Here is a 16,047-nt window from a genome sequence, read left to right as displayed (position 1 = left end):
GTTGACCCTATGCCATGCGTACTGCGGAAAGTAGAACGAGTAAGAGAACCCCAGAGGTGTATGTGCATGGTAATGTCATTATATTGCAGGAAATGACACTGGTGTTGACTGTCCTGAACTCGGTCACAACTCAGTCGGAAACACAAACACCGAAATGTTGGTTTAGTTTGCATCTTGTACTATGATCGATTACAACTCATGTTGAACAGTGAGTTGAACGAGAGCAGTTCGGGAATAGTATTGAATAAATTAAAACTGAGATTATATCGCAGTACTTGCATTAAAACATATAAAAAGCGGGAACCAACGTTCATGAAACTGTTTTAGTTTTCCCGCCCTCAGTACTCGTATACAGTTTACATGGGTACCACTAGGCGTGCACCTTTCTAAAATAAACTCCAATAGCATTCATGCAGGCTTACAGAGCAAAATGCTAACTGTTCAGTGCACGGAAAAAGTTCTCACATCTTTTTTACAGTAAAAGATCAACTATTTTTTTTTACTCTTGAACTGGAATCCACTGCTCAACTTATGGGGAGTCCCTGAGTCTGTCGAATCATTCCCCCCTCCAAGTCAAAACTCCTCTACACCATTTTTTTTTCTCCAAACGTCCGACCGAGCATTAATCTAGAAAAATGTATCTACCACAACATCGTCCCCAGGGTGTGCGAGCGGTTACAAGGTTGACCGCTCTCTCACCCTGGTATTGGACCATTTGCATATCCAAAATTGTTTGATACGTATGCAAATAAAAATAGTCTGGCTACTTTTCGAAATTCAAATCTTCGTCATAATCTCGTATATAGGGTACCAGATTTAATAGCTTGTTTGTACATTGTTGGTTGCCGGCGGCTGGCTGTTCCTATGAATATGGAACATACTCTAATATTGTAAAGTCGTTGTCCAATCAGGGTCCAAGTAAGGAGTTTCCATCCCAGGGTTTACTATTGTAAACATGGTTGAAAATAAAGTAAACCATGGGGACGAGGTTGGTCTCTACCACACCTCTCAGCAAATAGGACCAGCTTTTGAGGGCCTTTGATCTAAAACACACCAAGTTGGAAGTCAACAACTGCCAGGTCACATTTTTTTTTTTACACTGAAACCCTTTTTGGGGGGTTCTCGAATCTGTCTAGTATAGAATAATTTACTATGATCTCGATGCTCTGTTTTCTCCTCATTTGGTGGGATGGGGGTGCACCCTACATGTACCAACCACGTATAAAATTATACTTTATTATAAATAATTCAACGAGAGTACACAGTCATGTACTCATCATTAAATTAACTTGCATGAATTAATGAAAGACAGTTGTTAATAAAGAAAACACTATGTTGGACAATTATAAGGGAATAAATGAGCTGATTTATTATTGTCTGTTCAAATAAAGTATTTTTTTACGACTGAATAAATAAACCGGGCTATTCTGGATAAAGTAGGTACAGCGTTTACAACATGCCCGTTTTCATTCATTAAATTATTTATTTAATTTCATTTAATTGTATTTGCCAGCAAACATGAAAAAAACATGTTTATTTATATAAACATACAATGATATATACATTATGTTATAGCAAAATTGTATACAGAATTGGAGTTTAAAAACATTCATATCAACCTGCCCGTATAATTAGCTCAAACAAAACCGAAAGTCTCAATCAATCTGACGAAACAGGACCAGCCGGGTCTCAGAACTTCCCCTAATCCATGGCTCCCCGCGCTTTGGGAACCAGTTTACCAACAACCAAAGTTTACCCCAGAGTGTACGATAGCCATCATGGGAATGGTCGAATTGCACCCTACAACCCCCACCCCAGCCCCCCCCCCAATGTTTACCGACTTCATTTTTTGTTTCCAGTGTTTGGACAATTTACATGACAATACTGATACAAGAGAGCAGGCCAATTAGGGGGTCGTATCCCCCTGTTTGTCTCGTCTCAAACAGTTTACGATCACTTGGGCATTTTTCTGTTAAGTCTCTTTTGTCTTACTAGAAATTTAAAGTGCTCGAAAAGAAGGCACTGTTTATACTTGCAGCTAAAATATATACAAAATCTTAAAAAAATGAAAAATAAACATAATAATTACCCGATTCTTACTAAACGAAAAACTGTCTGAACTATGGTTTGAATGGATAGTCGAGTGATTTTTCCTCGAACGTTTTTTACAGGTTTTGATATTAAAATTAGAATCGACTTGGGTTTTTCCTCTCTAAAACTGCACGTTGCGTTTACCACTCAGAAGCAGCGGCAGAATTTAATTAATTTGCAATGTGCACCATGTTCACGTTCGTACAATATCTTGTTCTATCTACCAACGGTTACATTTGAGTACTAAATTGAAGACTTTTGTGATTCTGTCAAATCAGGTTGCCTCCGTCCTGTTTTAGGGCGTCCAGTTTTAGGGGCGTCGATTGGGCGTGCAAAAACAGATGAACAATTAATTAACTCCCAATTCTGTTATTGAAGGTATTATGTCGGGGTTAATCCCCCAAGAGGGCGCTATTTTATGAAACACAGCATCATAAAGACGTACACATAAAGACCACCACAGACTTGGAACGAAGTCCATATGTTTACCGCCCGTCTCTCAAATACGTACAATCTCATAGAAGTTGTACACCATGTCAACAATATTTCTCAAAACTCTGAAATTATAATGCCTAACATAGTTGTTGACAATAACCAACACCACCACAATCGTAAAGTCTACATAACCCAACACCTGCTGCCTGCAGAAGAATTTTGTTATGCTTTCTGAGGAGAGTACTATACATTGTGTACCGCAAGTTGAAAGACATTCACTCATGGGTAGTGGATCTCTGTGTGCGACTTAAGCTTGATAATCTTAAATAAAAACACATACATACTGGTAAAATAATAATAATACAAATTACTGTACATTTCTCCCTGAGCGGACAATCTTGTGCCCTTGATGTCATTGCTGTGCTCCCTTTCCCCTGATGACCACACTCGTATCCTCCCTGATCAAACAAGGGTCATTTCCAGGGAGCCCTTGCTAGGGCTGACCTTCCGGAAGCAGATCAACCTCTTGTGAAAAAGCTTATCTTAATATTTTAATTTCTACCGTTCTGTTGCTGAATAGACATCGTATATACCGGTTAATGACTATTTTACACTTACGCTGGTGAAAAAGTTTATCTTAATATTTTAATTGCTACCTTTCTATTGCTGAATAGACATCGTATATACCGTTAATGACTATTTTACACTTACGGTTAACATTAAGTATGAACGAATTCAGGTCAAAATCCATTCACTTTTGCTGTTCCTTACGTGAGCTTCAGGCGTATGTAACTCACGAGCCTCGAAGTGTGACCCAGCTGATCCGATGTCAGTCATAGCACTGTTCTAGACCGCACCTTACATCGATTCCACCACAAGAGGGCACTGTCGACTTTTACTGGAGGACTTCGCGTCATCGAAGCACCAGCTAAATGCTTTAATGTGAACCAGCTTAACTTTCCCTCTGCAAGCCACACTATCACATAGGTCACTGGAAAGAGTGTCCAATGTTCACAGAGAGACTCACAAGGGATATGAGTTTGTTTTCACCTCCTCTTTCTCTTTACTGCGGAGGGGGTATTCATGTCATCTAAACTGAAGATGTGTCCAGGTGAATGGAGCCATTCGGGGACCGGGAGAATGTGACTCGACTCGTCTGTGTTGTGTCAGCTTCGACCTCCCTATCAAAACAAGTTAAACCAGAAATTGTTATGTTAACAGAAGAGTACACAGAAAATATGGATGTGGCAAAAACTTGAAAAAGGAAGGACAGTGAATCAAAGACAGGTACAGGTTATAAAATGAAATAACTTTATCGATTTAATTCAAATTGTTGTGCATGAACGTTTAGGCTATTAAACTGGAAACTTTGGGTGACACTAGGTGGTATGTCTGCTGCCAACTAGCGTCCCAAAGTCGCCAATTAATAAAGAAATACATGAATCATAGTTTGCATTAATTTTGTCTACTCATTTGCTTGCTAGAAAATTAAAACGAAACTAACAACCTTCCACGAGCTATTTTCATCTATTAAATTTTTCTTCATGTAGCCCTGCACCAATAGTGGCTTTTAGCCTTGTTTGGGGCAAAGTTGAATTAACAAATTAAGAACAACAAACTAAGGTGTACAAACCCTTGTTCACGAGGTGGTCCATACCTATGGTTCTTCAGTTCACGATATTTCCATGACAATACTGCCACTGCGATCAATAGTATCACTACCACAAATGAAAGAATCGGTGTCGCTACAGCGCCAAGGACAGTCTTGTCAGAGCTTTGCTCGTTGTTCGCACCCTGATTCGATTGTTCAATCGTTCCTTGTTCTGTATAAAAAACATTTAAAGACAGTTGACACTATAGATAATTGTCAAAGACCAGTCTTCTCACTTGGTGTATCTCAACATATGCATAAAATAACCAACCTGTGAAAATTTGAGCTCGACTGGTCGTCGGAGTTGCGATAAAACTATAAAAGAAAAAAACACCATTGTCACACGAAGTTGTGTGCTTTCAGATGCTTGATTTCGAGACCTCATGTTCTAAATCTGAGGTCTCGAAATCAAGTTCGTGGAAAATTACTTCTTTCGCGAAAATTAAGTCACTTCAGAGGAAGCCGTTTCCCACAATGTGCTATACTGTTAACCTCTCCGCATTACTATTTACCAAGTAGGTTTTAAGCTAATAATTATTTTGAGTAATTACCAATAGTGTCCACTGCCTTCAAAAAGGCTAGTTTTAGTACAATGTTTTCTTTTCCCTAAGCTCATGCAGTATTCTAGAGCTTCCATTTTTAAGTGCTGTATAAACCTTTTGCAACTTCACATCTCGAGTTTTTGCCAACCCAGATTGGAAAACTATGGAAAGCCAAAAATGCAAATCAAAAACAGATCGCTACTGTTTGTACCAAGTTACAAAAAATATTCATACAGTGTGTTGATTCGGTTGAAAACAAAACAACCAATTATGGGAGGTATTATATTTAATTGAAATTTGCAGAACATGCTGATTTTGGTTAAAAAATCTGTTAGTATGACTGGACTGTGAGTTTTACTAACATTCTGCCAGCCATGCCAACCAACGCGGTTTGTTTATCAACAAAAGAAAGGTTGTCTGCCAACATAGGGAAAAGAGAAGGTGGGGGAGATGAACTAAAAAATAGTATATAGTTAGGACACTGCTCCGCACCAGACAGCTACAAAAGATAGGGGGCCTTCATGAATTGGTAAAGTGGCAATCTCCTTCTGATTCAGTGGATTGAAATAGACCTTTATCATGCTGCGGGGGGGGGGGGGGGTTGCAATGTGCTTTTGCCAAAGAGTTTATTTTAATACTAACCCTTGTTAATTTGTGTTGTTAGTGACATCGAATGGGTGTGGTCTTCCCCTGGGTATGCTGCAGGTACAAGAGTTTGTAATACGAAATTATTTAACATTTGTAATGTGGCCATACACTAACAGTAAAAGACATAATTTTTTTTATTACTGGTGGATTTGTTCGCATGGACTTGGAGCATTTCATCTTCAAACACAGTTATAGCCAAATTGATTCAAATGTACTTGACTCGACCACGGGACTTTAAGGCCTATGGTTCGCCGAACTGTAATTGTTATTCTTTGTCTCAATGGCTCCCTCTGCAGTTTCATATTATTTGTTTTCATCCAGTTTTTTATTTTTACTGCAAAGTTGTAATCTTTAAACTGTTCGCTCTTGCGTGATATCGTTTATTTGTTGATACTGTGGAAAAACTTTTGGCCAATGTAAAAGACCAGCATTCTCTCTTGGCGTTTCCCAACATAATATATAAATTAATAACAAATCGTTAAATATTTGAGAAATGACCTTGTTTCTCAAGAAGTAGTATACGAATGTAGGGAGCCGTTTCTCACATCTACAGCTCTCCATGTTTTGATGCTAACAATTATTTTGAGTAATCACCAATATCATAGGATTGGGTGGATCTCACAAAGAGTTAGGACTAGTCCTAACTAGTCCTAACTTAGGGCTAGTCCTAGGAGACAATTTGAAGTCCTAAGTTTAGGACAAGTAACTGGTTATAACTCGAGATAAGACAAGTCTTATACTCTTTGTCAAATCCACCCCTATGTTTTATTAAACATTGAACCATGAATGGCTACATCAAGTCCTATACTAGTCTCTGGTCTAACCTCACCTGGTTTGACCGTTACGTCGGTCACTTTACTCACTGCCCAGTTGATGATGCTCTTGACATTCAGTGCACACCCATACGTCCCGCTATCCGACTCCTCAGCTTCAGTAATGATCAGTACAGAGTCTTCTCCTTGTACGTCACTAGTTGTCCTGTTACATCGCATTACGAAGTACTTGGAGCCTTGCGATAACGTGACGTTTCTGTCGTCGATAACACGGTAGAAGACTGATTCTCCTTGGTAGTTACGAAAGGAACAGTAGAGGCTGACCTCGTGTTCGCCCGAGGGAGATAGTGTGATCACTCCGGTGACCTCTGGGAGTCCTAGTGAACACACAAAAAACAAAAACAAAAAACCTTTTAACACAAGAGCCGTGCGGATTCTAGCCTTTCGTCAAGCAAGGCCTTCATTGCTTGGACAGCTTTGAATAGCCTCGATCTAAAGCGACTAATAAGGCTAAAGGCTAAGCTGGCTCTGGTAGTTTTTTTTACACCAAATAGATTAAATAATATATCACCTCGTTTGAACATGTTGTAGTGCGAGTTTCTTGTTTTCGTGGTTACGCCACACTTTTTATTGAGTCAATAGTAATAACTTCGGAACTCTGCGAAAATGCGTCAATTTGTTGGAAAATATAGCAACAAAACTAACCAATTTCCCTCTCCTTCTTTTCAAACCGTAACCGACATGTCATTATCATAATCTTGATCGTGCCATTTGGGTGTCATTGCCCCCAGAGTATAGGCCTAGTGCTCATTTTAGGCAACGCGGCATGTAGTGCTCATTTTAGGCACCTAATAATTTATTGTTTGCAATTTGACTCAAAAAGCTGCGAGCGTGTCAAAACACTTAGCCACGCCCGTTAGTGCACGAAGTCAAAGGGGATGATTGAAAAAACGACCATTTTAGCTGCGAGCCTCGAAGTGTGAAGTCAGAATGACTTACCTGCGCAAAGTGCAGCCAACACGACCAGAAGAATTGTGCCAGTTTTATCCATCTCGATCTGTCAATGAAATATAATGATGTCAACATTAATCAGGAGATACTGACAATGCATCCGGGTTTGCAACCAAATACTGTCTCTACCCCATTTCTATAGAAAGAGAAACAAAATACTGTGCATTGTGTGTGTTTAAGTCGCGTGTCCAATCACAACACAAACACAACAAATAACAAAAAAGAAAACCGCTGAAATGTCAAAAAAAAATTGCATATCCTTAGACGTATTGTCTTTTGTTTAACAGCAGTGTCAATAATACCTGAAAGTTAAACTGCAATAATTTTGTAGCTGAGAAAATAAACATATTAGCTGTTGCAAACTGCTTACCAACCGCGGAAGGATCTATGGTATAAATACATTTATTTGTAACTTATTTTCCCTTGAAAAAGAAAAAAGAAAAAAAAGAGAGAAATGGGCTTACCAAGTAAAGCAGCTACGCTGAATAGAAACTTTAGAGAAGCTGATTAGTCAACCGGGTGAGAACGTAGCGGTCTGTAAATATCAAAAAGCAAAGCTGTTGTAGGATTTGAAACTTTGCGTTGTGGAAATACGACGTAGTAAAGGTTTGCGGTAACACCATGTAATGATAATCTCTAAATGAGTTGGGTGGTGGCTCAAAAAAGGAACCGTTGGTTTCAACTCGACGTTTCGATCAGTATGCCCGATCGTCTTCTGGAGAAAGCTGGACGCTGATGCTGCATGATCAACAGTACTTAAAAGTACTGTTGTTGCTGATTAGCTTGGTGATGCGCGAAATCTGTTTGTTCGGTTTTATGTTATTATTTTCTGACTCGCGGGGATTTCCAACATTGCGAGAGACATCACGAGAGTGTCCCCGGTAACTGGGATAGACCGCCCTCCCACGCAGTCCTCAAAACTGCATAATTAATTAACTGTCTGGAGGTCCAGACAGTATAGGTGGCATCGGAGAGGCAGAAATCAAAGCTGTTGTGTTTGTTCGGTTTTCGGTAATTTTTCGTGGGAATTTCCAACCTGGCAAGAGACGTCACGAGACTGCCCCGTGTTATTGGGGCAATCCACCCTCCCACGCATTCCTCCATACTGCATAACTAATTAACTGTCTGAAGGTCCAGACATTATAGGTGACATTGGAGAGGCAACAAAGGTTAACGAGATCAATGGGCCATGACTATATTATTCATTCACAATATCAAAACAGAAAGATCATGTAGACTTGACCTTGTGTCAATAAATTCCAGATTATGACATGCAGACACGATAGCTACCGTAGTAAATCAATTCATATGATGGTGACACAGTTTACTGTCGTGTGGTATGCCTTTTTTCTTCTGTAGATATAGAAATGCCATTCTAAAAAATGTTACTGGTGACTTTTTTAAGGATCCCCTTTTCAAAATCGATTTAGAAAAACAAAAACTCCTAATTGAAAAGCACTACGATAGTGGTAATTTTGATGTAGGGCCTATACATACAAAAACACCGCCGGGGCTCACCAAGCTCCGGTGTTTCTGATCAGTAGAGCGTGGGCTCCAGGCCCTTGACACTATAATGTCTTAAAGCAAGAAACAGAGGCTTGGGATGGGACGTATGTCATGTCGTCTGTTGTGGTCGCACCCAGGGCCTAATTTCATAAAGTTGCTAGCTGCTTAGCAGCATTCTGCTTCGCAAGAAATGACCAGTCGCAGCGATGGTAACTGTATGGTTTTCTGGCCGATAACCCATTTTTGCTAAGCAAAAGTTGTTTGTGCTTAGCGAGTTTGTGGGTTTATTTGCACACCTAAATTGTGCCCAGATCGCAAAGACAAGAGGCTTTACCAGGTGTTTCTGGCTTGGTCTGCGCCACCTCACCTTGTATCGATTTCAATGTGTTGCATTTGTTGCTTCATGTCATAAAATCACACTCAAACAACTTCCATAGTGATAATCCTACACCAAGAGTTTATGACAGATATTTCGTATAGTGTATAATATGGGACTACATTAAAGACACTGTACACTATTGGTAATTGTCAAAGACCAGTCTTCTCACTTGTATCTCAACATATGCATAAAATAACAAACCTGTGAAAATTTGAGCTCAATCGGTCGTCGAAATTGCGAGATAATAGTGAAAGAAAAAACACGAAGTTGTGTGCTTTCAGATGCTTGATTTCGGGATTTCAAAATTTAATTCCAAGGTCTCGAAATCAAACTTGTGGAAAATTACTTCTTTCTCGAAAACTACGTTACTTCAGAGGAAGCAGGTTCTCATAATGTTTTAAATATCAACAACTCTCCATTGCTTGTGACAACGTAAGTTTTTTGTGCTAAAAATTATTTTGAGTTATTACCAATTGTGTCCACTGCCTTTAATGATTGTGGGCATGAACCCGGACATAAAAACCACAGCAGGGCCAAAGTCACTTAGAGCTGCTCAGTAAATAACTGAAAATATTGCTTAACAATTTTCTGCTTAGCAAAATTGAGCAGGATACCAGTCACAAGTGGTACATCGGGCATGGTATTGTATGGCTAACCTCTTTCTGGTAAGCATAAAGATGTGCGCAGCAAGTTTCGGGGATGAAATCGAGCCAAGATTTTTGGAAGTCATCCAGACGTGTCTGTATAGTTTCTTCAAAGTGTAGTGGGGAAATGACGATCCAAAGTCAAGCCCAACACAGTTTCGTGGAAATCGAGGTACTTGGGAATTCCCTTCAAGTAAAAATGTACAAAATAATATGTCATTCCTCGAATCGAGGACTGCACCGCAAGGAAAACATCTCCTGAAATATAATTACTTGCAAAGGGAGCGATGATGGCATGAATAATGAAAACACGCTGCCTATGTATGGGCTTTCACGGAGAACACACTCTGCCCGTGCCAACTATGGGGAAATCCAAAGATGAGCAAGAAGTTTGTGTCGTTTTTTTTTTTACTTGAGTGTGGGGTGGCTTAAAAAAAAACAGGTCGTTTGTGCTCTGTCCCATTTATTTCATTTCTTACTTAAAGCCATTGGACCCTTTCGGTACAGAAAAAAAGAAAAAAGTTCACAGATTTACAAATAACATACAGGGTTTACAGAAGGTAGTGGTGAAATACTTCTCTTGAAATATTATTCCATGAAATGCTTTACTTTTTGAGAAAACAGTAAAACAATATAAATTCTCGTTAACGAGAATTACGGATTTATTTTAAACACATGTCATGACACGGCGAAACGCGCGGATACAAGGGTGGGTTTTCCCGTTATTTTCTCCCGACTCCGATGACCGATTAAGCCCAAATTTTCACAGGTTTGTTATTTGATATAGTAGTTGTGATACACGAAGTGTGGGCCTTGGACAATACTGTTTACCGAAAGGGTCCAATGGCTTTAAACCATATTATGTATCAAAGGCATAGCACAATATAAATTTTGTCCGGAAAAAATCCGTATGTAAATTGGGAGGGTGTGGTGATTAGTCTTAGTTCATTCCGTCGTTTTTACTTATAGGGGAAAACCTTTAAATTGTCTCCCATCACATAGTGGGAATTCCCATCAATTTAACTGAACACGGCGGCGCGCCGTCGTGTTCATTCAGCCACGGCGGGGCCATCATTAAAAATTATCGCGGTGCACTTTGCTCTAGTATGCGTGTAAAGACGTCTGTAAAAATGACAGAGCAATAACAATGTTTGTAAATGTTGTATTTATCGAGAAAATGAAGGTTTGTTTGGTAATATTTTATGGAACAGTTCAATTCAATTCAAGAATACATTTATTTCCATACTCTCAAAAAAGAATAACGACAGTCTTATCCAAGGGCGTCGATGGGTGGGGGACGGGGGACATGCCCCCCCCCCCCCACTTTTCAGACTGCGGGTAGCATATCAGATGTCGTCGTCCCCCCCCACACTTTTTGTTTGACTGTCATTAGAAAATATGCAACAAAGTATAAAATATACTTTTTTGTCTTGATATTATAACAATTTTCTTGATATTATTACAATGTTTGTTCAAATAAAAGAATTGCGGACAAACGGTGAAATGTCTTCTTCAATTTCATCTTTATTCTGATCATGGTTCTGATGGACCACACTCAGAATGGTATTTGGGGCCTATTTCCGTTTCTTTAATACAGACATTAGACGATAAATTTCGGTACACGATGCATCTGGAAGTTTGTGTGTGCACGCGCGTGCAAAATGTTTTACTTTTTTTTTACAATCACACAAGGCACAACATTCAGTAAAATCCATAGGAGCAGTTTGGGCTCAGTTGTCAAAGAAGCAAAATGGATATCAATCAACCGCGCAATTCCCCAAACTCTTGGGACGAGTTAAGTTCCGTGTGCTAGTGCTACTCCGCAAAGTCTTACTCGGCTTGCCCACTGTTCAGATGAGGCTTTTGTGTCAAAGGGATTTCGCAAGAAAGCACAGATAACTTTAGACAACATAAGTGTCCAATCACAACCTTGCTTCTGAAACCTGATACCAATGTATCGACCAGATAACATTGTGCGTCCGCTGGGAAACAAAAGCAAGGAAAACGAGAGTACCGGGTGACGATCTTAGAGCGTTCAAGGCCAAGTTAAATAATTAAAACTCGTTTAAACGATGGTCGGCCGAACATCGCTTCAAAACCATACAAAGTCCCATTGTTCTCTAAAATTAAATAAACTGGGTAAAATGTAGGCCCCTAAATACTGTCAGTCGAGTGAGTGATTTTGCAGTGACTTATAAGTGACATTTTTATACGTAAATGATGTAAGGTACATTCATGCCTCATGAATAAATCATTTTGTAAAACACACAACTTCTGCAAGAGTTCTATGTTTAAAAACAAAGGTGTTAGTGAACACACTTGCTAAACTATATTAATTACGTTGTCGTGCGTGTGTGTCTCAAACGTATAGATTCCTGTAATGCTTCTCCTGAAACGAAAGTTGTTCTTTTAGATGATTTTTCCTGAAAATGAAACTCGGCAAACTCCCACACAAGAGGTAATAAACACCAAGCTGGCAACAACCATTCTCTCCCATACAAACATTGGTTTAACGTCTATATGAATAATTTCATAAATCAAGATGGTGTGATTCCTTAACTAGACGACAATACTTTAGCCATTGTGAAATCAGCAGTTAGCTTGGTAGGAATCATCGGTGACGTGTTGACTAATGATGTCAAATTACCAGTGAATCGGAATCCGATGTCAGTCAGGTCCATTCACTGAATAAAGAACTTCATATCTGGCTAATACGATGTAATGTTTCCAGTGGAAATTTCGAATGGGAAATTCCCCGAGTGGAAAATTTCTTCAGTGGAAATTTCCACTTTTCATAAAGTTGGATGTACAGCACATATCAGGTATATGTGGTGGGACTCTGGCTTTTATGACACCGTGGAATTTTCCAAACATTCATAGTATGTCATGAGATATTTGGCTTTGAAGCCATCGCAGACTTTGAACTTTGAAAAATAAATAAATCATATAGCAGAGTAACAAACAATGACAGCCATTATGAAAACATGTGAAAATTGCTTGACATCAGCAAGTCACAATTACCCCCAAATATTTACCCTAGCTGCTCCACATAAAAGTGATTCTCGACTTGGCAGTTTTGGCAGACAATTGTGCTGGTATAACTGGTAGTGCCTTAGTAATATTTGGCTTAATCAATTAAATCTTCAACTGCAAATGGATGTTACGTCAGTTTCTTTCTAATAGTGTGACTATATATGATGTTCATAATACAGTAAACATAACTGTATTAGCATAATACCAATCTATTGAAAACAACAATTCCATAAGCAACCAAAATCACAACAGCTTACCTATTGTAGTGCGTGCGTGCCTCAAGCAAACGTTGAATGACTCGGTAGTTTTGCTGTTCACGAGTTATAAAGTCCTGGATTTTAAAATGAAAGTGATGTCCACTGATTTTTTTTTCCAGTAAATGTCCGACGTCAGAACCATTCATCGAGGTTTCTGTCTGGCTCCTAAAAATTGTGCAATATTTCGAGTGTTTTCATTCAGTGGAAATTCCCACTGTGCATGGAGTTTTATCATCAGAATAACATACAGCGTCCCCAGGTTGGTTAAACCCAAATGGAATAGCTCATAATCAGTAAAATGTCACAATGCATAATGGTCGGCACGCAAACAAGTTTGGTTGAAGTCCGGGTATAGTTGCATAGTTTTCACCACCTGGCACAGTTACATGTAAACTTAGCATTACAGCCATTTTGCGATTATGGTGGATACAATACCATGACATTAGTTTTGGGTAGACTTGTCTGTTGCCCACCATCAGTTGGGTTGAGTTCTAATTTAGGGACGGGATACCTTTTCGATTTACTACAAGTTATGTGTTTTATTACCAATGTTAAGTTTCATTGGTGCTTAAATTTCCAGGAAATGCGGTGCACACTTCCGGGGGGAAAGTTCATGTATAGTAGTCGAGCTATGTTCCAATTAAATTATTGTAATTGTTAGGAAAGTGTCAAGGCGAAATCTAAACATGAAGTTTCTTTTTTATCATTAAGTAGGATTAGGGGTATCGTTATTACATGGTGCTACCGCAAGCCTTTCCATACTGTATTTGATATTATCACTCATATGCCAAAATGGCTGCGCATACTAGAGGTCCTTGCAAACAATTGTTAAAGGCATACACTATTTGTAATACTTACAATGATTGTTAGCACACAAAACTGGCTTGATAGTAAGCAATGGAGAGCTGTTGATATTATAAAAACAGAACCTCGATATTGATACAATTTTCGAATGCGAAACATAGCAACCGTTTTTGTCATGGTGCCTGAACAATATGTACTTAGCCTATAGGCCACTCATTTCCCCCAAATTCAAGTTCATTTCATTGAGAAATTAAACAAATATTGAAATTATTATTGGATGTATTATTTCGGCATTTAATTCAAAGTTATTGTCGGTAGCATTCAAGACACTGGACACTAGTTTGTGTATCTTAAAACATAAAATAACAAGGCTGTGAACATTTGAGCTCAATCGGTCATCGAGGTTGCGAGATAATAATGAAAGAAATAACACCCTTGTCGCTAGAAGTTGTGTGCTTTCAGATGCTTGGTTTCGAGACCTCAAACTCTAAATCTGAGTTCTCGAAATCAAATTCGTGGAAAATTACCTCTTACTCGAAAACTACTCCGCTTCAGAGGGAGACGTTTCTCACAATGTTTTATACCACCAACCTCTCCCCATTACACGTTACCAATTAAGGTTTTATGCTAATAATTATTTTGAGTAATTGTCCAAAGACTTATTGAACTTACAGGGTTTGAAGGTAATGATAGTGGAAAGCTTCCCTTCAAATGAGGTTCTGTAGTTTTTGAGAAATGGGTAAAACAAGTCACAACATAATTTTCGTCTCAAGCTAGACTAAAATCCCATTAACCAGTTATAGTATTATGTACCAAAACATAGCATAACTGGTAAATACGATCTTACATGCTAAAACTGAGACGGAAATTATTTGTTTTTATTCATTTCTCAAAAACTACAGCGCCTCAGTAAGTAAAATTTCAAGGGAAGCTTTCTACTATCATAATCTTCAAATTGTGTAAGTTTAATGTAAATCTGTGGACATATTGTTTTGTGTTAGGAAAAAGTACATAGACCCTTTAAACGCTGATAAAAACCCAGCTCCGTAATGAAAAACATTCTTTTTCTCATTGGACTGTGTGCAAACCGTGCATGATGCATGAAGTCCAGGTTATGGCTTTTAGTAATGTCCTTATCCGACTGGCAACTTTTTATTCACTTCGAAATATGTTTGATACTCAATCGAGATATTTCTTTTGGCACAGGCACAGGTTTGTTTACAACTATCATACGTTACTGTGAAGCCTTACATTGTTTTCACGTGTGCACGGCACAACGGAACTACCTTTACTCAATCTGAGGCACAGTTTTTTTTCAAAATCTATGCACGCTTTTTATAACACGCCTCTGTTTTCATGTCTCTACACTTTTAACTGTGACATAGGAGGTATACAATAATACAATGAATAGAAATGGCACGTGAATTTAAACAATCAAGTCAATTTACAATGACAGGCACATGATGTAGTCTGAGGGCCACACTGGTGATCAATTAATTACACCATGTCATGGATGAAGGTAATTACACTCACAACAACTGTGTAATAGTTCCCTGGCATAATTAGTAATCAACTAATGCACAGCTCCCGGTACAGTAACACACGTTAATCGTGAGCGTTGTATTGAATGGAAAACAGCCGACAGAAAACGAAATCAATATCGCCGTATATACAGTTCAAAATACAACACAACATTTCTTGGCCATGAAGGCTCCTTCATGCACAACAATAGAGAAAGTTTACCTGAGCAGTGTGTCGATCTCCAGTGTTTAGGGAGCAGCACGTTGATCATCTGTAAAAAGTGAGGTGTGAACGCTTCAACTGATTATGGTTTTATAAAGCAATGCTGGGTATACCGTTGTTATGATAGGGGTGGTCTGCGACTCACGACTCAGTGTCAAGTCCCCGCAAATTGTGCAACCATGTAAACAAACCGACTCGGTGCTTGGGGAAGCCCCATGACGTGTGTCTAAAATTAAAACTTCAGGAATTTCCAGTTCGATGACGCAATCTCGTTTGTACTCTACTAGGCTACAATGAGGCGCCTAATCTAAAGTTATTAGTTAACGCAACTATTTACACACAATTCACTATACAACATATAATTCATTATTTAATCAATAGTAATACATATTGTATGAATAATACATGAATATTTGTAGCAAAGCTTTCATTTAATATATATTATATATATCTACACGCCATTTCAATATTTACAAGTAATGTAGACGGATATTTATTTTTATATGTAAATAATTAATTTTGCTCATGTA

General features: G+C 38.7%; 1 protein-coding gene across 8 annotated transcripts; it reads right to left on the bottom strand.

Annotated features, from left to right (window-relative positions):
• Positions 1 to 3,301: 3,301 nt before the first annotated feature.
• On the bottom strand, positions 3,302 to 15,654 carry LOC117291548. 8 transcript variants are annotated; one of them, XM_033773341.1, is made up of 9 exons: positions 15,518 to 15,654; positions 13,829 to 13,875; positions 12,971 to 13,135; positions 7,616 to 7,686; positions 7,140 to 7,197; positions 6,197 to 6,517; positions 5,362 to 5,418; positions 4,160 to 4,349; positions 3,302 to 3,707 (listed from the first exon to the last, which is right to left on the bottom strand). In XM_033773341.1, exons 5-9 carry the CDS (start codon positions 7,189 to 7,191, stop codon positions 3,617 to 3,619), a joined length of 711 nt encoding a protein of 236 aa, XP_033629232.1. In that variant the 5' UTR covers positions 7,192 to 7,197; positions 7,616 to 7,686; positions 12,971 to 13,135; positions 13,829 to 13,875; positions 15,518 to 15,654; the 3' UTR covers positions 3,302 to 3,616. The 8 variants fall into 8 exon arrangements, with proteins under 8 accessions (XP_033629232.1, XP_033629234.1, XP_033629233.1 ...); XM_033773343.1 differs by having other exon boundaries at positions 12,971 to 13,044; XM_033773342.1 differs by lacking the exon at positions 13,829 to 13,875.
• Between the last annotated feature and the right edge of the window lie 393 nt (positions 15,655 to 16,047).

Source organism: Asterias rubens, chromosome 6 (genome assembly GCF_902459465.1).
Source record: "Asterias rubens chromosome 6, eAstRub1.3, whole genome shotgun sequence".
In the NCBI taxonomy this organism is placed as follows: Eukaryota; Metazoa; Echinodermata; class Asteroidea; order Forcipulatida; family Asteriidae; genus Asterias; species Asterias rubens.
Note: the sequence above shows the minus strand (reverse complement) of the source record. Positions and strands in the feature narration are given on the sequence as shown.